The sequence below is a fragment of the Hipposideros armiger genome, unplaced genomic scaffold (genome assembly GCF_001890085.2).
Source record: "Hipposideros armiger isolate ML-2016 unplaced genomic scaffold, ASM189008v1 scaffold_42, whole genome shotgun sequence".
NCBI lineage: Eukaryota > Metazoa > Chordata > Mammalia > Chiroptera > Hipposideridae > Hipposideros > Hipposideros armiger.
The window spans coordinates 1,438,257-1,465,758 of NW_017731392.1; the positions used below are offsets into that span (position 1 = coordinate 1,438,257).

At 34.5% G+C, this 27,502-nt stretch overlaps 2 protein-coding genes across 2 annotated transcripts in view; one reads left to right on the plus strand and one right to left on the minus strand.

The window, feature by feature from the left end:
- FGFBP3 (fibroblast growth factor binding protein 3) overlaps positions 1 to 27,502 on the minus strand; it is a 119,137-nt gene that overhangs the window by 51,816 nt on the left and 39,819 nt on the right. The gene's annotated exons all lie outside the window — the stretch shown is intronic.
- The window catches only part of BTAF1 (B-TFIID TATA-box binding protein associated factor 1), an 87,073-nt gene that overhangs the window by 30,656 nt on the left and 28,915 nt on the right, over positions 1 to 27,502 (plus strand). Inside the window, exons 6-19 of the mRNA XM_019639000.1 lie at positions 280 to 409; positions 712 to 780; positions 2,143 to 2,232; positions 3,028 to 3,123; positions 3,221 to 3,397; positions 4,105 to 4,245; positions 5,054 to 5,178; positions 7,022 to 7,142; positions 16,706 to 16,810; positions 17,889 to 18,038; positions 18,330 to 18,472; positions 18,735 to 18,909; positions 20,412 to 20,615; positions 26,518 to 26,944. Coding sequence (XP_019494545.1) covers positions 280 to 409; positions 712 to 780; positions 2,143 to 2,232; positions 3,028 to 3,123; positions 3,221 to 3,397; positions 4,105 to 4,245; positions 5,054 to 5,178; positions 7,022 to 7,142; positions 16,706 to 16,810; positions 17,889 to 18,038; positions 18,330 to 18,472; positions 18,735 to 18,909; positions 20,412 to 20,615; positions 26,518 to 26,944 — 2,153 coding nt within the window. The remainder of the gene's footprint in view (positions 1 to 279; positions 410 to 711; positions 781 to 2,142; positions 2,233 to 3,027; positions 3,124 to 3,220; positions 3,398 to 4,104; positions 4,246 to 5,053; positions 5,179 to 7,021; positions 7,143 to 16,705; positions 16,811 to 17,888; positions 18,039 to 18,329; positions 18,473 to 18,734; positions 18,910 to 20,411; positions 20,616 to 26,517; positions 26,945 to 27,502) is intronic.

A 27,502-nucleotide genomic window follows, 5' to 3' on the forward strand; every position in this document is an offset into this window, starting at 1 on the left:
GAGTTCATTGTAGAGAGGAAGAAAAAAAGTCTTGTTAAATTTGAGATCTAATTTGAAAGCAAGAATTCATTGACCTATTTTACATTCATCAATAAGAGGAGTAAGATATATTTTGCTCAAAAATTAAATGGTTAATCTTAATTATTTGATACATGACATTTTAAATAAACCATGTAAGCCAAATATGGCTAAACGTGTTCAAATAATGGATTCGCTTACATTCATTGTGGTTCAGATTATCTTTATTCACTTTTTAAATGGTGACTCTTTGTTTTTTAGCAATGATAGCACTGATGGGGAACCAGAAGAAAAGAGACGAAAAATAGCAAATGTTGTTATTAATCAGCCTGCAAATGATTCCAAAGTCTTGATTGATAATATTCCAGACAGTTCTTCCTTAATTGAAGAGGTACTATTGAAATGTCCTAATGTGTCCTTTGAAATTATTTATAATTTTTTCATACTAATGTGTTAAGAGATAGTATTTAATAATCTATGTTGTAGACAGTATTTAATAATCTGCCAATTGAAAGAAATTTTATTTAAAATCTTATAAGTATCTTTACTTCATCAGTAAAAACTTTATTTAACATTTGAAAAACCTGACTATTATTACTAGACTTACAAATAAGTACACTTTTTAAAATTAAGTAAACTGTTAGCATAAAATAGACCTTTTGAATTAGTAGTAATTTTGTTTTTCTTATTCAGACAAATGAATGGCCTTTGGAAAGCTTTTGTGAAGAACTTTGCAATGACCTTTTTAATCCCTCCTGGGAGGTACGATTTCTTCATTACAATTTCTCTCTAATTTGAACGGCAAGAATTCATTGACCTTTTTTACATTCATCAATAAGAGTAGAAAGATATATTTTGCTCAAAAATTAAGTGGTTAATCTTCATTATTTGATACATGAAATTTTAAATAAACCATATAAGCTGAATATGGCAAAACATTTGTTCAAATAATAGATAGTCTTATCTTCATTGTGGTTCACATTATCCTTATTTACTTTTTAAATGGTGACTTTTATTTTTTAGCAATGATAGCTTTATTTTATTTGCTAACAAAGGGAAGGAACCATCTCAGGCACAACCTATTTTTTCATGGTCCTTATTCTTCCCTTGTGTCCCTTAGGACCTCTGGTCAAGGTACTTAATATCACTCACCTTCTAAGTAGAAAATTTTAGACTGATTTTCACCTTTCATACCATTTTTGTTGTATTTATTTAGTGAATTGTTCATTTCTTTCCATTCTTTTAGCTGTAATATAAAGACTTGCATATCTCTCCCAGACAGAAGTTTCCTTTGGAAGTAGACAGTTTTGATTAAAAGCATTATTTTCCACACCAGCTTTTTGGCCTCAGAAATATTTCTTCAAAGAAAACCTTTTAACAGGTCCCATTATGTAAAAGAGAAGAAAGTGAAGTTCCTCTGGTTGAAGTTGAGAGTTGGTAGTCTCAAACTATTTTGTCCCACTTCGCTTGGCCTTTGAGTAACTGAAAAAACACTAGTTTGGAATACCTTTTAACAGCCTTTCTGTTCCTTGATGTACTTCTGTTTAAAGCTGCTCAAGTCTTAACTCACATGGGGTCTTGAATAAGTGGGTGCAATGTCAGTGGCCTGTTTCCTCCTTTCCAGATGATACTTCAGAAGGCTACAGGGCTTTGGTGAAGCATTAGTCATAAGATATTTTATTTGAATTGTCTTTCTTTGACACTTAACACTGGAAGCTTTAGAACTTTAGCTTTGATGCATATATTTGTAAAATATTGATGTTGGGGCTGTAAAGAACAATATATGATACTGTCTTTCTGCTCCTTTGCTTATCACAGCACTGTCACATGCTAAATGCAAGTAGACAGTAGAGGAGGGACAGCCAAATGGATAATATCTCAGGAGTATTTTAGAATAGCTATTTTTCGTAGCTTCATTAAAAAAAATTTCCACATAAGCAAAATTGTAAAATTCATGTATGTAATTCTTCTTGGATAATAGAAGAAAAACACATTCTTGTGAAGTGCTACTTAGTTTATTCTGACTTCTTAAAAATCTAATAATTCCTTTTTCAAATTGAAGAAAAGTTAAACTCAGTTTCTTAAGCATTTAACCTCTGATATCTGCTTCTTGGTTCTTTTTAGGTTCGACATGGCGCAGGCACTGGCCTTAGGGAAATCCTTAAAGCTCATGGTAAAAGCGGTGGTAAAATGGGAGATAGCACTTTAGAAGAGGTAAGTAGTAAAGCAGCAGTTATCACCAAGTTTCAGTTATTGGTCTCTTTTTCCAAGACAGAGAAGTAACAGAGCATGTGCCATGAAATAGAAATGAGAGGTAAATAAGAAGAAACAAGGAAAAGTGATTATGAAGAAAAAAGTAAAAAGATTAAGAAGGAGGCCAGCCGAGTTGCTCAGTTGGTTAAGAGCTCGCGCAAGAATGTGAGCTCCGAGCAGCAGCGGTTCGAGTCCTGGCCCGAGCTGAGCTGCCAACAGATGGCAGGATGGCTCAGTCAAAAAAAAAGATTAGGAAGAAGTCTGTTTATAGACACGAAGAGTGAGTTCAGGGCGAAGATATATTCAGACACATTGAGTTGAAAAATACTATGTATAAGCAAAAGTATGTGAACAGGATATAATGGATTGGAAAGGAGATTAAGATGTATAAAAGGATAGGTTAGAGATCAGTGAGCAATGGAGACATTGGTAATAGGATAGATAATAGGTAAATGACAGATGTAATTGGCATTAGAGCAACCTTAAGTAGTTTCTTGATTTCTCTTGGAACTCAAGTAACATAATAGAATTCATGAATTTTAAAGATTTTGGTGTAGTATGTATGAATCTAATTAATAATCAAAGGATGTGGTTAATATTAAAGATAGCAGTTGGGACTTTAATATATTTTGGTTATTGTTTCTACAGCTAAAATAGCCCATCCCAATATTTTAGTTTTTGTTTTGGACTTAATATGTTTCTCCAACCCCTAATACAAAGTGTGATCTTTGTTACTAAAAAATTATTGTTTAACAGATGATTCAGCAGCATCAAGAGTGGTTGGAAGACTTGGTTATTAGACTCCTTTGTGTTTTTGCGTTAGACAGATTTGGAGACTTTGTTTCTGATGAGGTAAGTATCACCTAAGGGAGACTTTGCCCAATCAAATTTCAGATTGAACAAAATAAGTTTTTTGCAAATAGGAGTTTTCTTCCTTTCTCATTTGTAGGTTGTGGCACCAGTTCGTGAAACTTGTGCCCAAACATTGGGTGTGGTGTTAAAACACATGAATGAAACAGGAGTTCATAAGACTGTGGATGTGCTGCTTAAGTTACTCACACAAGAACAATGGGAAGTTAGACATGGTGGTCTACTGGGAATAAAATATGCTTTGGCTGTGCGTCAGGTAAACACTTCAGTTTTTAAAGCATATGTGGGAGAGTTTTCCCCCTTAGTTTATTTTCATTAATAATATGAAATAGCCCTAGATTCTTAGTGTTACAGATAAGCCAGCCCTTGAAGATTTGCCTTCTTGAGGTAGTGTCATAGAGATAGGTGATGCTAATAAGAATTTAAGTACAAGTCAAAAGATGATTAATTAGGTTTGGAAACCTGTTCCTATTTTTTAGCAAGACCAATTCCAGGTGAGATTCCATTGTGTGATCACAGGAGTAGCCTCTGGAGGCAGGCTCTTACTGGAGAACTTGAAAAGAGAGTAGATTGGAATAATGAGAAGCAGAAAGGGGCAGCTTTCTCTTTTCTCTTCTCTCATGCCCTTTTGGTTGGCAGGGGCTTAAATGAGAAATAGAAGTTAAGGATCTAGTACCGGGATATATTTGTGTGTGTGTTCACACAGGGATTTGTAGTCTTACTTGGAGAACGTGTTGTGACGTTTTAAGTCATACTGAATAATAACGTACGTGATACTGCTGTAGTCTTTTTCAAATAGGATTAACTATATAGGCATCTATTGATGTTATTTTTCTTTTATGCTTATGTGATTCTTTTTAAATAAAGATTAGAATTTATGTTTTCATATGGCAAACTTAATAAAAAATGTTTATGCACAGTATTTGTACTACAGAAAATCTATTTTGATGTACTGTTTTACAGGATGTGATTAATACTTTATTGCCTAAAGTTTTAACTAAAATAATTGAAGGACTCCAGGACCTTGATGATGATGTCAGAGCTGTTGCTGCAGCATCATTAGTACCTGTAGTAGAAAGCCTTGTGTATCTTCAGACACAAAAGGTAAATTTAATATTTTTACATTTTCTTCCTTTAGAGCTTATTTACATTTGGAGTGTAGAGTATTAGGAAAAACATTGGGTACTTTTTTCTCCTTCATCCTCCATTTGTTTTGTGACAGATAGCCCTCTGATGTATGAGATCTCGATTATACATTATCCTTGGGAAAAGTGAATGGTGTCTGTTAATCTGCTTCCCCTTCATATACACAATATGTAGGGAACCTCCCTGAGAAGAAAGCAAACATTTCTTCTTTATTTTACATCTGATATTTAGACATATGAGATTTTTGTTTGTTTTGATTTTGGTTTTGGCTTTTGGTTTTTAAATCTGGCCTCATTTTTTGAAGTGCATCTTTTAAGGTCTATCTGACATTCCTTTGTGTTATCAAAACCAGAACATGTATATTTGGAAGTGCAGCAAGTAGTATTTTTAATATGAAATGTGTCTTTTTGTGATGATTAGTACTGTTTTAAATAAATTAAAATTATTTAGAGGGTCATGTCTTGTGTGTCTACACTGTATTGTTTTTAAAGTAGTGTTTTACATAAAATAAAGTATTGACTGTCTTATTTCCTGAATTCTCCTCCCTTTATAAGTCTGATTAGGAAGAGAAATGTCAGAGTAGATGGTGAGTGGCATAAAAAAGAGGGGTAGGGGCTTGTTAAAGGCAAATAATGACTTCTTAACTTTGCTCACAACTGGCACTGTCCAAGGTCATTGGGATTATATGTGTTGTTGAATCAGTAGTGACTCCTGGGATACAATTTCGTATAAAATTAATAACTTTTCTTGATAACTGATCTTATAGGTACCCTTCATTATAAATACATTATGGGATGCTCTTCTGGAACTAGATGATCTAACAGCTTCAACAAATAGTATTATGACTCTTCTTTCATCCCTGTTAACTTATCCTCAGGTCCAACAATGCAGGTAATTATTGCTAGTTAGTGGAATAAAGTAAAAAGTGTTTATATAAATTTCCAGATAATTAAGTCTAAAAGTACATTAATCTATCCCCTTTAAGAACATTACTGTAAGTTGGGAATGCCAAAGACTACTATTTTCAGGAGGCCTTTTCTTCTTTACTGTCTAGAGACCAGCTCATTTGAGGCAGGAGCTTAAAAAGGTCATATTCTTTTACCCTTGCGTTACTTCAGTTATATTCTTTATCTTATTCCTCCTATAATAGTTGACTTTAGAAATAAATCATTGCGTATTATTTTTACCTCTACCCCCAGAATATAGAATTTTAGCCTAATTTAGTGACATGTAGTTAACAGAGTTATCGTTGAACATCAGCGTTACATTTTCCAAAATTTGTTGCTCTGTGAACTTTTTCTTTGTAATGTTCATTTCAACTCTTGTTCTTGATTTCAAGAATTACTCATCAGGAAGGGAATGCATAATAATGTAATACAATGTCCAAAGGCAGAGATTGGGTAAAGCCACTAACATAAATTGGAAAATTTTAAGTGTAACCTATTTTCCTATCCTGATATGTGAAATGAAGTTCAGCTGATTAATGTATTCCCTGCCTTTTAGACTGGCTCCTGAATGTTATTGTTTCTATTAAATGTATCCTTGAAGATACAGAAGGAAAAATTGATATGCAGCTTTAAAAACAAAATCACAGATGGAAAAATTAATTGCTGTTTGTAACCTAGTGAGGGTGTTCAGTAAATGTTTATATGATTTTGATTATAAATAATTTCTGGGTCTGTAGATGAGTCTATTTCTAATGAAAATCATAGATGTATGAAAAACATGTAGAGAATGTTTCAAATAATACTGACCTACCGGTAGTACTTTAATGTTAAATTTAGGCTAGTAGGGACAGCCCACAAGTTGGAATAGCAAAACAAGTGCCTGTAAAAAGCAAATGAGGAGAAAAACTGAGGTGGTAGTATATATATGAGATTTCCTAATTTTCAGACACTTTAATAATAAAAGCTCTACGGAATAAATGAGTTAATCTATGTGAAAACCCTTCTCAAGCTGCAAAATGCCAAGAGTACCCTTACGGTTGGCACGTGTTTTTCTGTGAAGGTAGATGATATTTTGTTGCTTTGTGGGCTGTGTAATCTCCGTCAGAACTACTCAGCTCTGCCATTGTAGTACAACAGCAGCCATAGACAATACATAAAGGAATAACTATGCCTGTGTTCCAATAAAACTTTATTTTAAAAACCAGGTAGAGTGGATTTGGACTGTGGGTCTTAGTTTGTTGACACCTGCCCTAAATAAAGGACTTGGGATTTAAAAAAAAAAATTACCAAGTAGATAGTGTCAGAAAGTTGCATAATGTAAGAAAATGAAAGAATGTAGTGAAAATTCTGTTAATTCAGTGTGAAATAATGTAGTTTTTTATCTTTTTTTCTTTTTTTTAAAACTGCCTTTTTAGAAAATTTGCTTCATATATTGTGATATTTGGCAGATACTTTCCAGCTTATGTAAAAAAAATGCAGCATGTTATTTGGAGCATGAACAGTTATACTACTAACAAGACCTTGTTATAATGCTTTTACATATTTTGAGTCTGTTTTGTCTGTGTGTGCATGTGGACTAAATGTGTAAATTAATATAAGAAGTGATGTTTATACAAACCTTCAAATAAAGAAAATAATGTTAAATGAATATTCATATGAAAATTGTATTATCTTTTTGGAATTGATTCATCAAAAAAAATACTAGATCACAAGGAAATGATATTTAAATAATGTACCAACAGTTTCAACTGAGAATGAGTAAGATTAACTTGTATCTTCTTTATTAGTATTCAGCAGTCACTCACAGTTTTAGTTCCACGTGTCTGGCCTTTTTTGCATCACACTATATCCTCTGTTCGAAGAGCAGCATTGGAAACTCTGTTTACGTTATTGTCAACACAGGACCAGGTAAGAAGTAATAACTGTGTATAGTAATCTTGAAATTTATATAAATTTTATAAAATAAATCAGACCACCAGATTACCCTTGCTATATATCCAAAGATCAGGAGCATGCTGGGCCTAGTAGAAATGGTATGGTGGCCATGTGGACACATAAGAATATAATCACCATGAAGGCAGAAATATTTTAATATTTGCTCGAGGTTATATTCCTAGCAGTTGGAATAGTTCTTAGTACATAGGAGGCTCTCAGTAAATATTTGTTGAATGAAAGATTGAATAGTCCCTTCTTGTCAAAGACCTGTTATTCTGTCTTTGCTTGCTCTGTATGGTTAGTAATTGGATGGTTGACAGAACCTACCCTAGGTTAGAAAGCTGAATTTGAAGCTCTGCAGTACTTCTAAAGACTGATGATGACATTGCCTCCTCTTAAGGATTACTCAGGTTTAAGAGCATGGGATTTCCAAGGATAGTATACTTCAGCAGTCACACATTGAAATGCCTACAGAAATCATTCAGGAAATAATCAATGTGCAAGTGAATGGAACCTGTGATGACCCTAGGAGTCCTTGCGCTGTTTATAAAAGGCTTCACATTCCTATTTTTTAAATAACCCTATAGGTCAAACAAAATACTAGAATTTAGGGAAACATAAAGAATTTATTCTATCTTGTTATTTATAGGTACTACAGTGATCTTTAAAAAGACTGTAGATTATAGTATGAATAAATGTCTCTTTTCTGTTCACTAACCATGCATTTCTGTGTGAATTAGGAATATTCCACATAGATTTAGTTTAATCTGCAGCATGATATTGGGTTGCACTTCTATGAATCAACATGTGTAAATTTTATTTTGTATTATCTTTTTTATTTTGTCTAGTCAGAATCTTCTGAGGAAAAACTATCAGGTCTGTTTTATAACCCTCAGTTGACCAGGCATGGCTAATATGACAAAACTGGCATAGGTTGTTGTGAAATTTCACTTCATTTTTGTTTTACTTCTGTGGTTTTTGCCTAAATGTTTTATATATAAGTACTGAATTCTTAAATTCACTTGGATAGGCCTCTTGAAGTTATCAAATTTCTTCCCTTTGCATTGTTTTTTTTTTTTTTTTTAAATAAACTTGCTTAACATTGAGCAAAAGGTATATAGGTCCCATATGCCTGTCCATTATGCACCCCAAGATTTCCCCTATAGTTAACATGTTTTATTAATAGTAAAAGTTTAGTATGTTTGTTAAACTTGAACCAATATTGGTACATTATTATTAACTAAAGTCCATAGTTTACATTAGAGTTTGCTCTTTGTATTGTAGATTCTATGAATTTTGACAAATGTACAATGATAGGTATCCACCATTCGAGTATCCTACAGAATAGTTTTACTGCCCTAAAAAATGCCTGTGCCCCACCTATATATCCCTCTTTTCCTCCCTCCAAACCCTTAGCAACCACTGGTCTTTTTATTGTCTCCATAGTTTTGCTTTTTCCAGATTGTCATATAGTTGGAGTTGTATCGTATGCAGTCTTTTCAGATTGGTTTCTTCTTTTTTTTAGTTTCAGGTATACAAAACAATGATATAGTTAGACATTTACACCCCTCGCAAAGTGATAACCTCCCTCCCCAATCTACTGCTCCTCTGACATCGTATAGAATTCCAGCTGTTACAATTCCATTGACTCTATTCCCTATGCTGTACCCCACATCCCGTGACTATATATATTAAATTATAGTTGACATTCAATGTTATTCAGCTTCAGGTGTACTGCGCAGTGGTTTGTTTCTTTCATTTAGCAATATGAAATTAAGTTTCCTCTGTCTTTTTGTATGATGACTCTTTATTTTTTTTATACCAAAACTCTGTTATCTTTGTATGTGATTTGTGGCGTGTCACCACTTACGCATAGCCCTCAATATTTGTTAAATAAATTTGTATAAAATTCTATGCAGGATGTTTCGGGAAATTAAAAAAAACAAATCCTATGTGGTTCTTTGGAAAACTTTACAGTATGATTGTAATAAGACTCTTACATGATAAGTTTAATAACCTATGCAGAGTTAAATAATGAAAGACCAGAATATGAAAGGTGTCAGGAAGCAGCACTGAAGGCTAGACTAAGTGCTGAAAGATCAGGAGGATTCAGGTGATAAGGTTAAAAAAAAAACTATTCTTCCCTTACCTCTCCCTATAATGGTATCACTAGGAAAATTTCCCCTTGTTTCTATCTAGCCTGTATCTTCAGAGTATCTCTTTACTGAAAATCCTGCCGTCAGTAAAACTTAATATTGATGCATAATAGATTATTTTGTGCTTTGTTACTGCCCTGAGCCTTGCTCTCCAGTATCCTCACCATTGAAAAGTATAGCCATGGCTCTTGTCACCCACTCTCACTACATTTTGCTTTTGGCCCCTACATAAATCCTTTATTATTTTTGTTTGATTTTTCTATTCTGCTTTTTCAAATAATAGCTCAAAGTCAAATCCTTTTAGAAAACTTTTTTTTACTACTACCACCTAGTTCCATTTTTTTTAATATTGGGAAATTTTTTAAATAGAAAAAAAGTCAGGGAATTCTAAAACAACATTCATATATCCATCATCTGTAATTGGCATTTGTTATAATTATGTTTTATTTGCTTCCAGTTTTTATAATCAGAATATTAAGAATAAGTTGTTCTCCCCTTTGAACATCACCTCTTTTCTAAGTTACCCACATTCTTCCTTCTATATATTTTTTTAAAATATTACCTTCCTTTCCCTGGTAGTTTGCCTCTCAGGGTTTGTAACCAGGTTTTGTATCTTTAGTTTCAACACAGTCATAGTATTTCTATAAGGGCAGAATTTGAATTAAGTCTCAGGATAATTTGAAGGCTCATAGCCTCAGTTACTTGTAAACTGGCTAGTAATTTGTCGCTGCTTACTATATTAGAATTAAATTTCTGTCTTTTTTGGTCCTCTATTATTTGGCTCTTGTCAGCCTTTCCCCCTACTGTTTCCTAATATGTAACCTGGAGTCAAGAAAATTTCCCAAGTCCATCCCTGTATCCCAGCTGTAATCATGTTATGTTCATGGTATCTTTGCATATGACTCATTACCTACCCCTTATTCCCCACCCCCGTTTCCTAAATATTAGTTTCCTTTCTTTCTCTCTGTATCTTTTCCTTCAGGGAACAGGTCAAATCTCTAGTGCCACAAAGCTATTCCAACTTCTACAACTCACTGATTTTTCTTTATCTGAACCATTGCTTTAAGTCATTATGCAGTGAAACATTTATTTAATGGTTATTGTTAATCTTGTGATCCCAGCAATGTTATTTGCTTTCTGCAAAGATATCAGAGTAAACTATGTCTGATGCTTTTATCTGTTATTATATTCCTTTCCACTAATTGCCTGATCATTATTATTGATTGATTCATAGCTATGTGCAAATTCTTTTGAAATCCAAATCCATGATTTCTTATCTGAATTTCAAAACACATTTGGCTCCAGGGGATTTGGACTGGAGATGATAGACCTGTGGTGATGATAAAATCTACTCTTACTTTAACTTGCCTTATTTTTTCTTAGCTGCTTTCTGTCACTTTTTTCTCTTCAGTGGTTTAATGAAAAGATCACTTAACAGAGAATCAGGGTTTTAACCTTGGCTCTACCATTTGTTCACTTTATGACCTTGGTCAAGTTTATTTAACCTGCCTGGTAATAATCTCTACCCAGCCTTTCTCAGAGTCATATGGGCCAAATAAGATAATGTATATGAAAGTGCTTTGAAAGTGTTAATGCTATACAAATATAAATAACTAATAGTACAGATAGTAAGAACAATAATTAACACTTTTATTTCTGGGAATTCTTTTTGAACAATTTGGAAATCTTATGTATATTCTGGGATGTAAGAATGATACTGAATTGTAGTAATAATAGTCCAAACTATTATTGAGGGATTACTTTTTGCTATGAACTGTTAGGCACTGTGAACTGGTAAGCACTTTACATAGGGTGGCTACTCCCATTCCTATTTTGCAGATGAGGGAACTGATGATCAAAACTTAAGAAACTTTCCCAAGGTCACATAGCTACACAGCTCACAGTAAGCAGCTCAGCTCAGATTTGGATCTAATTCTGGCTAACTTCCAGCTCTTGATTTTACATGGAGACAAAATGATTTAAGTGTCTTATTGAATTGCTTTCCCACTTTTAAATCTGAAGTCATGTTAAGTACAAAGTGAAAAAATAAACTTCATCTCTAAATTAGTAGTAGCTCTAATTCTGGTTTTAGTTTCTTACTTCTCAACCTATTCTTGTCAATAATTCCAGGGTAATATGATGAGGCTCAGCTTGGCTGTAGCTCAGTGCATCAATACCTTATAAAGACTAATGCCTTTGTTCCCTTGAAAGTATTGTATTAAAAAAAAAAGTACTGTATTAATCTTTAGTAGTTTTTTGTTTTGCTTTATGAAACTAGAAGACTTTATAAAGATATTATAAGACTTTATAAATTCAGGAAGATATCCTGAATTTTAAAATTTATTCCATCATAAGTATGTATGCAGGCATGTACCTCTCTAAAATGTCCTTTAATAGAACTACAGTTAATACAGTAATTTATTAATCTTATTTCTATTGGAATTTGCTGTGACACATCCCTGTGCCTTTGTTTGTGATGTTAACAAGTAAAAATATTTGCCTTATTGGCTTCTTGGGGATCATGAAATAAGAACTCTTAAGGAAACTAAACTAGTTTCATTTGGTAATGACTTAAAATCAAGGTGTAACTTTTTTTGCTAAACTAGCAGCTTGGCAATCAAAATGAAGGAATTTACCACTCCTTTTTTCTTTCTGTATTCTCTCTTTAGTCTGTGACTGTTTATACATACATGCAAGAGTATCTCTGTGGATGTGTATGTCTATCAGTAAACTACTTTACTGGAATATCTAGATTATTACTGTTGATAACTACTAACTGTTGTAGCCAGAACTTGACTTCATGATATAGAACGGTATGCTCCTGTACATTAATCTCTTGTTTAGTCCTGTTCTGTTGACTGGATCAATTTTTCCATTCCATTTGCATCACAGCCACTTTGAGTCATTTCAAAATTTCAGTTACTAATACATACGGCATTGGTTTTTATTTGAAAGGCAGGCTTTGGCATGACACTTATATTTAGCACAAACATATACATGAGACTGAGTTGGAATCTGAGGCATACTTAATCCAGAATGTAAGAAAATTTAACATATGCATATGTAGCAAAGGAAAGAAAGACCAAAAGAATAGACTTGACTAAGACTTTGGCTTTAGAGAACATTAGCATAATTAGGTTTGGTCAGATTTTATGAAGATATGAAAAGGGGAAGAAACAAAGTATAAATACTTAACTGATTTTCTAAGTAATTATAAGTTGTCTAAATATAGAATTGTCCTTTTTTTTTTTTTTTTGGCAGTGGGCCAAAATAGGATTTCATATCAAATTAGCAAAAGAATTCTGTGTGATTCATCACTTTTTATAAGTAGCTTTTTTCCAGATCTTCTTCCCTGCAATCCTAACTCATTTGCTGTGGAGATAGAATGATTATTAATTTGCCTACAAGCAGGAATCAGGTGTTCATGGTAATGGTGATCAGATTGCTGCTTTTTTCCACATTTCACCCATTTTGTTGGAATGCTTGAGGAGAGATAAAAGGGGGGACATAGCAAAAGGGTACTGGCAAGATCTCACCCCACCTAAGATGCCAGTTTTGCCAGTTAGGGATGTATTGCCAACTACAATTTTGGGAAATTTTTGTATATCACCAATTACTCCCTGTGATTTTGGACTATTTTCCATAAGATGGATTTATTCAACAAATATTGTAGTGCCTACTATGTGCATACAGTTTTCTAAATACTGATCAGTAAGACACAAGGTATCTCCCCTTCAATACAGCTTAAAACAGGAAACTAAACAAGACGGGAGAAGACAGACAAGCTCTAATAACGTAATGAGGTAAGTATCTGGTAGGGGAAGTAGATGGTGCCATTGGACCCTAGCTAGTGAGGTGAGTGAAGATCAACGAAGGTGTCCTGCTAAAAATGAAGTTTAAACTGAGACCTTAAGGATAAGTGGAATTTAATGAGGTGAAGAGCAGGGTAAGAGTCAGAGGAAGGTACAGAATGTGAAACTCTGGAAGCAGGAGAGAGCATGATGGCAGTAAAAGGTGGTGAAAGGAAATTTGTCTAGCTGGAGGGTAGAGTGTGAGGGAGTATATAGATGGCTAGAAGTTTCACCTTGATTTTCAGGTACAGTGAAACATCTGATAACTTATTCCTGTTTGTCCCCAACTCGCCTATTCTCAGTTTCAGGAAGGCAGAACACAGGGAGGAAACATGAATCTGAATAAAATAGCTAGGAAGAGACTTCCCATTCGTGTCACAGTAAATACAATAACTGCCAGTTATTTCCCTGAATAATTATACAAATGGGAACTACATTTAGCACTAACATAAAGTGCTAATATTGTGTTAATTATTTAACACAAACCAAACAAAATAAAACAATTTAAAGCCTTCTTAAAACATGAATTCACTTATAACTTGAGTTATAGTGGTCCAGATTATAATTCATTTAAACCTGGTGAATTAAATAGTCTGTGGTAGGAATTTTTCTGTATTTAGTTTACACTGTGCTAGATTGATACTAAACATTCACCAAAGCTTCCCAGACTTTGCCTAGATTAGAGAACAAATTTTTGATTAGTGGAGCCCTAGTTAGTAGCATACTAGAAGTCCATTAACTATTTAAAAATTTGAGGGGGGGCTGGCCGAGTGGCTCGTTGGTTAAGAGTTGGCTTGGGAGCATGAGCTCTGAGCAGCAGGGCTGCCAGTTTCGGATCCCACATGGGCCAGTGACACTGTGCCCTCTACAGCTAAGATGGTGAACAACAGTTCAACCTGGAGCTGGGCTGCCTTGAGTCGCAGTGCAGCGTTGAGGCTGCCTTCAGGCTACCGATCTGCCTCACCTGGGAAGAGTGCAATGACGGTGCCAACTTGGGCCAGTGAAGCAATGTCCTCCACAACTAGACTGAAGAACAAAACGACAGCAACTTGTCTGTTCCCCTTCCCCGATTCCCCAGTGCTGTTCCCCTCCCCCAAATTCCCCAATAAAATCTTAAAAAAAAAAAAAAAGTAAAAATTTGAGGAGGAGGGAATCCCAAGGTGGATAATCTCTAAAGGGCTGAAAATACTATACTTCCCACTGTGCCCTGTTCCCTCACCTATCCAGTTAAACCTATAAAGACAAAGCAACAGTACTAGGTTATCTGCCTAAATCAATGCCTCCTGGAAGACAGGTGCAAAATTAATGAAAATAGGCGGGCCAACTTTCAGTTTTGCAAGAGACACATTAAACCGTGGATGGGCCAAACTATAGCTTGTGATCTTTATGATAGCGCTAATAGTGAGCTAAAGCCATATTACTTTTTGCAACCATATCTAAAAGGAGATACTTGCACAGTTGTTCAGGTGGACTGGATTTGGCCTGCACGTGTTTTCCCAGGCTTGTATTTTCTACTAAGTAGACTTTATGCTATGCTAATGGAGAATCTGCATTTTTCAAATACTAATTCCTGTGATGATGCTGATCTATGTATTCTGGGGTGGGTTTTTTTATTTGGTTGGATTTTTGTTTTTGTTTTGTCTTTATTTTTAAAATTTTATTTTCCTCTATTTTATTTATTGAGTTTACTTCTTAGAGCAGTTTTAGGCTCATAGCAAAATTAAATGGAAAGTACAGAGTGCCTATTTACGGCTTCTCCCACCATCAGCATCCCACACCAGAGTCATACATTTATTACAATTAATGAGCCAACACTGACACATCATTATCAACCACAGTTCATAGTTTACACTAGGTTTCATTCTTGATGTTGTACATTCATTCTGTGGGTTTTGACAAATGTATAATGGCACCTCTTCACCATTATTGTATCATACAGAATTGCTTTTCTAACCTTCCCTCCCTCCATGTGCTCTACCTATTCATCCTTTCCTCCCCGTGGTTGTTTTTAATAATTATAAAGTAGAATTTATTAGAGTAAGCTTGTAGCTTGAGAAGACTAATACAATTTATATCATATTTATTGTTTATAAATATAGGGGAAACAATCTTCCTTATAGATGTGGCTTTGGGATCTACAATACAAGCAACTGTTTGGATTTGCAATAACTGGGTTGTGGGTGGGTTAAGACAGTTGGTAAATATGGGGAAAAATCATAAGTGAGAAGAGATTATGGAAGAGGAGTATTAAATTATTTGCAGGTTGCTATTACAGCTTTTTGAATTCTGTTAAGATTGTCCTTAATTCTGTCTGATGAGAAAAGAAAGAGAACTTTTCTTCTTCCCAGCTTCCCTTTCCCTTTCAATGGAAAGTAGTTAAAACATAGCAAATCAGTGAGTAGACTCCCCCAGCTGATGATTTTGTTGTCTGTTTTAAACTTCTTCCAAACTATTTTGAGAACATATAACCCTATCTTTGTCATTCATTAGTTTTCCATTGGCTAGAAAATTATAGGTAGCTTTCTAAGTTATGCATTATCCCTAGAACTTCTGGCTTTCTGGAATTTCAGTTAAAATTTTCAAATTTCTCTTCAGTTGCTTTCAGATTTATATATATATATTATATATATATAATATATGTATATGTATATATATATACACTCACACGTTATAGATATGTTTTCTTTGTGCTTAAAAAAATTATGGTGGGGTGTAGTGATAGGTACTGTGAACTAGTTACTAGAATTTTTCTGTTAGTCTTATTCAGTGAGCCTGTGATTATTTGAACAATAAACAACATGTGAGATTACTTTTCTGAGAATCCTGGGTACACAATAGGTGTTTGATTAAGAACTATTTGCTTAATTTGGGTGGGCTTTTGAATTGTAAAAAATTCGTTAGATTGAGGTGCTAAACCTAGGCTTAAGGGAATCCCTGAACCCTCTTAAATTGAAAGCAAAATGTTATACCTAAATATGTATGAGTATACAAGTGTATTTTTGTAAGAAAAAGAGTGTCTATAGTTTTCGTCAGATTTTCAGAGGGTCCCTGACCCAAAGTAGAATTTTTTAGGTTGGATATCGTCTTACAATTCCTTACTTGCATTATTGGTGAGTACAATAGAACTTAAATTCTACTCTGATCATCCAGCACAGCAGCAGTAATCTGATCATCCTTCAAATTTCCCTGACAAAGCAGAGATATATAATGTAACCAAGGAGATGTTGCTGGTTAGAGCTTGCTTCCATATGGAGGATGATTTAAATTTATTTGAAGCAAAATTTAGTGTTGTTAATCATTATTTGACTTTCCAGCTTCTCTGCAGTTGGATGCCATTTAGTTTCTCCAAGCCATGGATATAATAAATGTGGTACTGCTGCTCTAAAATCTTGTCAGAATATCACTAGTTGAACCTTTTAAAGCTATATAGCCTTTTCAGGGTAATAATTCTTTTATTTGACTTATAGCTCTTCACATAAGCTAACACCCAAAAATTATGTGTGATAGCTTTGATTGTTTTTGTTTTCAGAACTCTTCATCTTGGCTTATACCTATCCTGCCTGATATGCTGCGACACATTTTTCAGTTTTGTGTCTTAGAAAGCAGCCAGGAAATTCTCGACCTCATTCACAAGGTACACAGTGAATATATCTGTACTTTTCCCAGTAACTTGGTAGGTTAAAATTTTTCATAATTGCTATACTGTGTTGGTCAGGGATTTTAAGAAATTAGAAATCACCCAAGAGATTTGAAAAATCTGGAGATCTGCAAGGTGAGACAAGAAAATAGGCTTCTTATGCAATATAATAGTTAAGTCTTGGTTGGCCATGCTTCTTTCTCTTATTATGTGACCTTCTATGCAAGTGTTTTAAGCCTTTTCTGATAGCCTCATTACAGAAAATAAAATAAAGAAAAGATTGCTTTTCTCCATCACTCATTTTGCTACTTATCAGAATGCTTATTGATCCTGCAAAGTATCTTTTGTGATTTGTTGGTAATATATAGCCTGATTTTCATAGTTTAAATTTGTACTTTTCCCCCTTACTAAGCAAGATTGGTTGTATGTGTTGGAATCTTTAAAGAAGAACCATGTGATATAATTAATAATATTTATGGGGGTAAATGGCATTGTTGTACCCTCAAAACCTATTAAATTAGTCTTCAATTACTGGCCTCTGAGGTGGCTCGTTGCTAACAGCCTTAGATTAACAGTGGTGTTATTTCTACATGCTGTTCCTAGCCCATTAAATGTTGGGCATCAAGAAAAGTACCTTACTGAGTAAGATCATGAATTAAGACTTATACTGTTCTTAATTTATACTACGATATTTATTGGGATATTTAGTTAACAGAGGATATAATATAGGACTGTATTAATATTGAGCTTTATGATATATGTAAAGGATTTCAGTGACTTAATGAGAGTTTGACAACTCTTTTATGGGTACCTTTTATTTTAAATGACTTTCATAAAATACTGAAGACAATTTTTTGTATTCCTTTTTTCAAAATTTTATTTTTATTACCTTTTTTAGTGTACAAACCACCAAAAACAGTATTTTAAAAATAGGCCTTTATATTGAATTTTAAAATTAATCTCTATGCGATTTCTGAATTATTGTTTTCAATTCAGTATCTCTAAGTGTAAGTATTAGGTTTTATTAGGCGTTACTAGAAAAATTTCACTTTCATGTTCTCTTTTCACTCTGTAGGTTTGGATGGAATTGTTGAGCAAGGCTTCAGTTCAGTACGTGGTAGCAGCTGCTTGTCCATGGATGGGTGCTTGGCTTTGTTTAATGATGCAGCCTTCACATTTACCTATTGATTTAAATATGTTGCTGGAAGTAAAAGCTAGAGCCAAGGTAAATGTAGAGGCACATACTATACTTGTATGTTCAGCTCAGAATTATTAGTATGGTAACCATGTAAGAAATCTGTATTGCTTTATTATAGGTGTGATTTCATTAATGTAAGGAAAAAATTAGGATCTTGACAAAATGCATAGTAATTTTTATCCATTAAAATTTTGTGAAAAGAACTGTTTTTTACTGAGATAATAACAAATGAGAGTATTTGTGATGTTCCTATTCAACTTTAATGATTAATCTTTAATTGTTGGGTTTTTTGGGCTTTTTTTTCTTCATTCCCTCTAGGAAAAAACAGGTGGTAAGGTACGCCAAGGCCAAAGCCAGAGTAAAGAAGTACTTCAGGAGTACATTGCAGGTGCAGACACCATCATGGAAGACCCTGCCACCAGGGATTTTGTGGTTATGCGGGCCAGAATGATGGCAGCCAAGTGAGTATACACAAATTCAGAAGTCATTTACCCAAAGATTCCTCTAATGTGTCTGTCAGTTCTTCCTCCATCATGCTAATTACAAAGTAAGAAAAAATGAAAGTGTAAGAAAACTTAATTTTTTGAAGTTTTAAGTAGGATTTGTATATTTTTATGAAGATAAGATTGGAGTTATGTCTTCCTTGGGAAAAGTTTCAGCTTCAACTTAAGAGAAACTTTACTTCAAGTGATTTTTATAGTAACTTCTTTTTCTCTCCCTTAGGTTGTTAGGAGCACTTTGTTGCTGTATTTGTGATCCAGGTGTAAATGTAGTAACCCAGGAAATTAAACCAGCTGAATCCCTTGGCCAGTTACTACTCTTCCATTTGAACTCCAAATCTGCCTTACAGAGAATTAGTGTTGCTTTGGTAATCTGTGAATGGGCTGCTTTACAAAAGGTAAGATTTTGCCCAAAAAGTAATGAAATCACACTAAGTAAACCAATTTTCATTAGCTGTTAGGATTATTTTAATTATATTTTATAAACAGAAAAGTGAAAGTTTTCTCTGTATAAAAATCCAGTTATAGAAAAGCACTCCAAAGTACATTGAAACATTGTTTCTCTCCCATTTGCCTTTAACCCTGGATTTTTTTCTTAGAACCCCAGTCTCATACTTGACACTGCTGGTTATGCCTACTATGTTTAATATTTGCTCTTGACCCTACAATCTATTAAGAAATGTCCCTCTTAAAAAAACGTGTGTATGTATGGAAGCTGTTGGTCATTCATTCCTCTATTTCTCTCTCAGATTATCACTGAAAAATACCAAAGATAAGAGGCTTTGAGTGCTAGAGATCCATTTATATGGATAGTCTAGCAAGGGCAGAATTTTTAGTCACAGGAAGAATAATCTGCACATTTAAATCAAAATCTTTATGTTTCCAAATAAGCCATGCCCTTGTAGCCCCTATAACCTTTAACTTCTAGTAAGATGTATGATTTTGTATAAGACTTGCTTCTGTAAATTAAAGAAACTTCCTGCTGGCTTTGTTTATTCCATTGACTGGAATTCTGGAAATTTAACTGTCTGCACTTGCTGTGAGAGTTGCTTGTTACTGCCTCTTAGCAGTTTGTCAGAGCTGTGTCTAAAAGTAATTGAGCCATGCTCTATTGCAACTGAGACCCAAGCTTTGCTTCTGGAAAGAAGCAAAGCTCTTCTGTTTTTAGGCAGGACTCGGTGTGCTGGAGAGGCAGTGATGCTGTGTTTTTGTGCCTCTCAGACTCAGCAGCAAGTGTTGACAGTTCGGTTTCTGGACCCTCACAGAGCTTCTCTGGACTTACTCTGTGAAGCCCAGGCTGATCACCCAGATCCCACAGAACCCCTCATGGCTCACCACTGAGGCCATTCCCCCTCTGGTTGGGGCAGGCAACAACCAGAGAGAGTGGGAAGGGTTAGTTAAATTTGGGGGCAGGTAAGTAGCTTTTAAATTATATATCTGTTTCTACGGTATGGCATGTGAAGCTATGGGTTCCATTGTTAAGAAATCTAATAATGAGTTTTTAAATAACATTTTTAGTGCATGCTAAGTGTTCTTATCTGACTGATTTCTTTTTACAGTTATATATTTTTAAATTTAGTTATATATTTTTAAATCTGTGCTATATATGTAAGCTTGGAATAAATTCAGAGTAAAGTAAGAATAATTAGGTGGAAAATTTAATGAAATTGTAATAGTTCCATGTGCATGTTCTGTAGTCATTCATATTAAATTTTAGAGTAGTTTGAGTGTGATACCTTTTCTCTGTGCAACTAACTGTGTTGTTCTGGGAGATAACAGAACATAGATTCCATAGATGCAAAAATCAATAGGAATTTAAAACTTGGCAAGTGAAGATTTATGTATCTGTAGAATTATGTTTATATTTTGCCCTGAATATTTGTTGTCTGTTATATTTTAGGAGTGTAAAGCTGTTACCCTAGCTGTGCAGCCACGTTTACTTGATATCCTTTCAGAACATTTATATTATGATGAAATTGCCGTTCCATTCACACGAATGCAGAATGAGTGTAAACAGCTTATTTCATCATTAGCTGATGCACAGATTGAAGTTGGTAATAGAGTAAACAACAGTGTTTTTACAATAGATCAAGCTAATGATCTGGTGAGTAAAGAAGTAACTTTCTTAATTTTAGATAGAGCATGAAATAAAGATTAGAAATTTATCATATCGTGTTTACCACAAAAACACTAATTCGTTGACTCTATCTGTGGCTTGATATCCTATCATCCCTACCCTTTCGAAAGGTTATTTCATTGTATTGACTTTTCTTGAAATAAGAGGATGGGGACAGAATTTTTTTTTTAAGTTTCAGATTCTGACAAACCAATGCACTTTTATTACAAAAGCTGTTACATTTTTTGTCATTTCTCAGTCTTGCTTAAGACTGGCAAAGTAGAGAAAAAACTGCTTCTATAGTTCTTGAGTATTTTTCCTCCCCTCTCCCAACTTATATTGAAAATATTCAAACATAAAAGGTAAGAAAATTACACAGTGAACATTGATATACCTACTAACTAGATTCCACAGTTAGCAATTTACTAAATTTGCTTTATCATATATATGTGCAACTGTCTACCCCTCTATCCAGTCATCAATCCATCTTATATTTTTGATGCATTTCTAAGTTGCAGATATCAGTAAACTTCAGTATGTATATAAATTAGCTAAAATTCAGTATTTTATTTTTTTTGTTCTTTTTTGAGTTAAAATTTATATAAAGTGCACAAACTTTAAATGGACCATTTGATGAATTTTAACAAATGCATACTATGAAACCCAACCCCTTTCAGGATACAGACAGTACCATCACCACTTCCCAGTCAATCCCTGCCTCTCCCTGCCTCAAGTAACATTTTTCTGATTTTTTTCTCCACCATAGATTACTTTTTGCCTGTTTTAGAATTTCATATAAATGGAATCATATACTCTGTGCCGTTTGGTATAAGGATTTTTTTCAACATGATGTATTTAAAATTTATCCCTGTTGTTATATGTATCAATAATTCATTCTTTTTTGTTGCTGAATTTTATCTCATTGTATAAATATACCACAATTAGTTTAAGTCCTTCTATTGATAAACATATGGGCTGTTCCAAGTTTTTGGCTATTATGAACAGCTGCTATACACATTTGTGTACAAGTCTTTGTAGATAATATATTTTCATATCTCTTGGGTTAATACATAGGAGTGGAATTGCTGGGTCATAAGGTAGGTGTTTATTTAACATTTTTTAAAAATTGCAGACCTTTTCCTAAAGTAGCTATATCATTTTACCTTCTAACCAATAATATGTGAGCATTCTGGTTGTTCCACATCATCACCAACATCTGCTATGCTCACTACTTTTAATTTTTGCCATTCTAGTGGTTGTTTGATAGTGTCATTGTGGTTTTAATTTGTTTTCTTGATGACTAATATGTTCAACACTTTATGTCATATTGGCCATTTGTAGGTGTTCCTCTCTGAAGTGTCTGTTTAAATCTTTTGTCTATTTTTAATTAGGTTGTCTTTTTATATTGAGATGTAGTTTTTATATATTCTGGATATCAATGGATGCTTTCCAAGTATTTTCTCCCAGTGTGTGGCTTGCCTTTTCATTTTCTTTTTTTGGCTGAGCCATCCTGCCACCAGTTGGTAGCTCAGTGGCAGCTCAGCTCGGGCCGGCATCGAACTGCTGTTGCTCAGAGCTCACACTCTTGAGCAAGTTCTTAACCAACTGAGCCACTCGGCCGGCCCGCCTTTTCATTTTCTTAATGGTGTCTTTAGATGAGCACTTATTTTTAATTTTGATGAAGACTAATTTATCAGTTTTCTTTTATGGTTATTGTGTTCTGTGACCTGTAAGGTACCTTTTCTTATCCACAAGTGATGAAGGTATTCACATACATTTTCTTTTTTTTTTTTAAAGATTTTTATTGGGAAATTGGGGGGATGGGAACAGTGCTGGGGAATTGTGGAAAGGGGAACAGGCAAGTTGCTGTCGTTTTGTTCTTCAGTCTAGTTGTGGAGGACGTTGCTTCACTGGCCCAAGTTGGCACCATCATTGCGCTCTTCTCTGGCGAGGCAGATCAGTCGCCGGCTTCTGGACGGCCGCTCACTGCGGCTGCTGGCCGCTCACGCTGGCTGCTGGCCACACACGGTAGCCCATGGCAATCCACTGCCACAGGGACTGCAGCCCACGCCGTCGCCGGCGACTCACGGCAGCCCAGCTCCAGGTTGAGCTGTTGTTCAGCATCTTAGCTGTGGAGGGCAGTGTCACTGGCCCTCATATGTGGGATCCGAACCGGGGCCCTCTGGCATCCCAAGCGAGTTCTTAACCATCGTGCCACTCGGCCGGCCCTACATTTTCTTTTAAAGCTTTTTAGTTTTCGCTTTTATTGGGTTGTCAGAAAAGTCATGACATATTTCTTCTATGTTTTTCGTTGCAAAAATGCATCATGACTTCTCCGACAACCCAATATGTTAGATTTATCATCCATATTGAATTAATGTTCATGTATAGTGTGAAGTAGAGATTGAATTTTGTTTGTTTTTATTAAAGATGTCCAGTTTTTCCAGTATCATTTATTGAAAAGATTTCCTTTCCCCATTGAATTGCTCTGGCACCTTTGTAAACATGCATTGAAGTATAAGGTGGTTCTCTATGTGGGCTCTATTTGTTCAACCTATTTGCTTCTCCTTATACTATCACCAATGTCTTGGTTATTGTAGCTTTGTACTTAGTAAGTCCTTGAGATTAGATCGTCTAAATGAGGGCCTTTTTTGGTTTTTGTTTTGAGTTATAGAATCAGAAACTGAGTCCCTTCACTTGTGTTGTTCCCTGTGAAATAGCAGTCTTCATTTTTTATCCCCCTTTCTAATTAAAAAATTATATAGTTGAAATTTTTTGTTCTCACCAGTGAGAGAAATCTAAAATTGCTATTTTTTTTTGTGTTGTTCTCATAAAGTTTTTTTTCTGATTGTTGTTGTTCTATAACTTGCCCTTTTGCCTCCCTTCTCCCCTTTGTATGCCTGCCTGGAATGAAATACCAACATTTTTTTTTTATGGTCTGGTTTCCCTTCCTCCTATTTCTGGCAACTTTTCTTTTTAAAGCTATCAAATGGCCCCTTCTTCAAGCTTTTGTTATTCAAACCTCTTAACTCCCCAATGAAAACTGCTGTTCTGTTTCATCAACTTTATTAGTCCAGTGGTTTTGACCTGGGATATCAGAATCTCTGGGAAAGAGTATTGAGGGAAGGGCAGTTTTAAAAGATCAGTCTTGGCCTTGGCTAAGAGCCACTACTCTTTGTATCTTGCATTGAATCCCTATTTTTCCCTTATCTACCAGATATAGGCATTTCCCTATGGTCTTTGTCAGCATTCTCACAATTTAGTTCTTATTTATGTGTTATGCTATCTTCTCTTCATCCATTATGCTTTCTTCTATTAGGCATTTTTACTTGATATCTCACTGTCACTTCAAAATAACACAACTAAAACTGGAATTTTTTTTTAACAGGAAAGTACCATTTTTATTCACAGTCACAAGTTTTATTAACATTTCCTTTCAAAACGTCTCATATGTTTATCCTTTATTTGTTCCCATAGCCACAACTCATTCAAAGGCCTTAGTCCTTTATGACTATATCCTGACTCATCTCTAAGCCACTAGACAGTCTTGGTCCATTTCATTCTGTACCAGACTACTAAAGTCCTTTAGTGTCACTCTGAATGCATCCCTCTCTCCTTAAAAACATTATTTTCTGTTTTCTTGATTTTAGGGTTTTTTTTCTTACTTTTAGCACCTTCTTCAAATTCCTCCTCTCTTTTCTCCTCATTATTTCTCAGACGTCTCCACTTAAACCTAGTTAGCTTTTCTCTTGCAGAAATATACCACACTCACTCACTTCCTGTGTCTCATCACGGTCACTTCTTTGTCTAAGCTCTTGTTTCCTTTGCCAGGAATTCCCTACCCTCAGCCTTCTATGCTCATACCAAGTTCATCTCTTGACATTCCTGCATCTCACCCTGTGCTCAGGCCATGATAAGCTATTTTCAGTTCCTTGGACAATGTTTTGCTTTCCACTCCCCTACCTCACTCTATTTGCCATGGTGCCCTGCAACACTTGACTTACCCATTATTTAAAAACCCAGCACAGGTGTTACCTCCTGTTAAGTGTCCACTAATGTTGTCATCTAAGAAGAGTTAAACAACTCATGTGCTCCTACAGCAACTTGCACTTACATAGTTATGTATTATGTTGTCTTGTTTACTTTTATATCTACCTCCCACATTAGTCTCTACAATTTTTGAGTGTATGAAGACATTTTGTAGTATTACTCAATAAATATTTGTTGATGAATGAATGGAGTGAATTTGAGGTAATTGGAAAGCTTTTTCTTAGCTGCCTAGAATCATTGAAAATTGACCGAAGAATAGTGTATTTAAGACAGTGTTTTCAAACTTCTAGTAGTGAAACTCTGTTTCAAATAAATTTTATGCAGAACTTGAATAAATAAAACAAAATGGAAAGTATGAACCGGAAGTGGTATTTGATTGTGTTCCTTTGCAGTGAGCAGATTGACAAAGTCAAGCAGATATAGCTCAATTTAAAGTCTTTGGTATTTTATAATGATAAAAGAAGACCTTATTTGTGTGCCTATTTTGTTTTTCATGATAAGAGGCCAGCATTATCCCTCTTGTCCATAACAGAATTGATCATTTCTAAGTCTGGAAAATTAGGTCTGCCATTTAAAAAAAAGTTAGGTTCTTCAGTGTTACAGGCTTTTCTGACCAATATTGTTCTGACCCTGTCTATGGAACATCTTTATTTGCAGTTGCCTATCAAACAAGAAGACTATGTTTGTTATGTAAGCCATCAACCAATCTTTAGATGGTAATTAAAAACCATGCCCACACAAAAATGCATACATAAATGTTCACAGCAACGTTATTTACAATAGCAAAATGGTGGGAACAACCCAAACGTTCATCAACTAATAAATGGATAAATATAATGTGGAATATCCATATAGTGGGATATTATTCAGCAAAAGAAGGGAATGACGTACTCACACATGCTACAACATTGATGAATTGCCAAAGCGTTATGCTAAATGAAAGAAACCAGTCACTATAGATTATATGTTATATTAGTCCATATGAAATATCCAGAATAGGCAAGTCTATAAAGATAGAAAGTGGATAAGTGATTACACAGGGCTGGGAGAAAATGAGGAATGATTGCTGAGAGTTATGGGTTTTCTTTTGGAGATGATGAAAATGTTCTAAAATTGCGGCAATGTGAATATAATCAAAACCATTGAATTATATACTTTAAATGGTGTATTGTATGTGAATTATATATGAATAACATTGTTAACAAAGATGTATTGAATAGTCTTTTAATGGGGCTTATAAAGTAGTCTGATGCCACAGTTTTATAGCTTTAGGCAGCTCTTGGTGATTAAAGAATTAGTGACTAGTCCACCATTTTGTTTTCCTTGTCCCCTCCTATTATTTGGACATTTTCACCAGAAGGGAAGTCAAAGAAAAATGAAAATAATCCAGTTAGTAACATTTAGCCACTAATTAACAGCTACCCTACAAGTTTTGGGGTTGAGAAGAATATTTTTCCTTAAAAGAAAATCCATGAATTTTGCAATTCCTTAATTCACAGTTTGTATATATTGCTTATATCTTTCTTATTTCACCAAAGTACTATGTGGGCATCGAGTGTGATTTTTCTCTCAAACTTACTAGATATATTTAAGGGATAGGTAATTTTGTTCTTCTCAAGAGATTGTGTCTTTCTTAAAGAATATAATGCTAATGTTAAGTCAGAGTAAAGTGTAGTTGGGGGTTTTTTAGACATTTATTTAGTTTATTGAATACTAAAATAATACTAGATATTGTGAAATGCAAAATTGAAACAGAAATCTTGCCGTCTGCCCTTTAGAAGTTTATGGGCTATTTTGGGGCTGATGTCATTAATGATTTTAATTTCTCTTTTTTTAATAGGTCACTACTGTTTTTAATGAAGTCACGTCATCTTTCGATTTAAATCCTCAAGTGTCACAGCAGTTAGATAGTAAACGACAGCAGGTCCAAATGACAGTTACAGAGACCAACCAGGAGTGGCAAGTGTTGCAGTTGAGAGTGCATACTTTTGCTGCATGTGCCGTTGTGAGCTTGCAGCAGCTTCCAGAAAAATTAAATCCTATCATAAAACCATTAATGGAGACAATTAAAAAGGAAGAGAATACACTAGTGCAAAACTATGCAGCCCATTGCATAGCCAAACTACTTCAACAATGCACAACAAGGACACCCTGTCCCAATTCAAAAATTATTAAAAACCTTTGTAGCTCACTTTGTGTGGACCCATATCTAACTCCTTGTGTCACATGTCCAGTACCAACACAAAGTGGCCAGGAAAATTCTAAAGGTATATATCTAAACTTTAATTTGGGGTAGAGAAAGAATTAACCATTTAAATTTATTTTCATTTACTTGGAGATATAATTTAAGCACAAATCCCATTTATGTTAGAGCTTTTTCCTACTTTGAGAGAATTTGCTCATATTGTTAATCAAATCACAACCTTCTAAACTCAGATAAGCTATTCATAAATGACTTTGTATCTCATATATGATAACTGAAATCTGAGATGGGTGTTAACCCTTTCCTCTTTCAAGACCATCATGATAGGGTTAACTGGGCTAGAAAACTTAATGGTATCAAATGTTAATGAAATTTCTTCCTACAAAACTCTGGTTTCTGTAATTTAGTGCTTCTTAGGAAATAAATGAACTCTGTTACCTTTAGCAAATAATGCTTAACCACCTTACCTGTTTTCACCTGGAGAATTTATATGGAAAATAAGAACTGCTCTCTCAAAGCTAGTCTCAAGGACCAGTGTTCCTTCACATGCCTTAGTCCTATATATGATTTTTTTTTTAATAAGAACTTGGAAAAGCAAATTATTCAAAAGGTAATGTTGTAA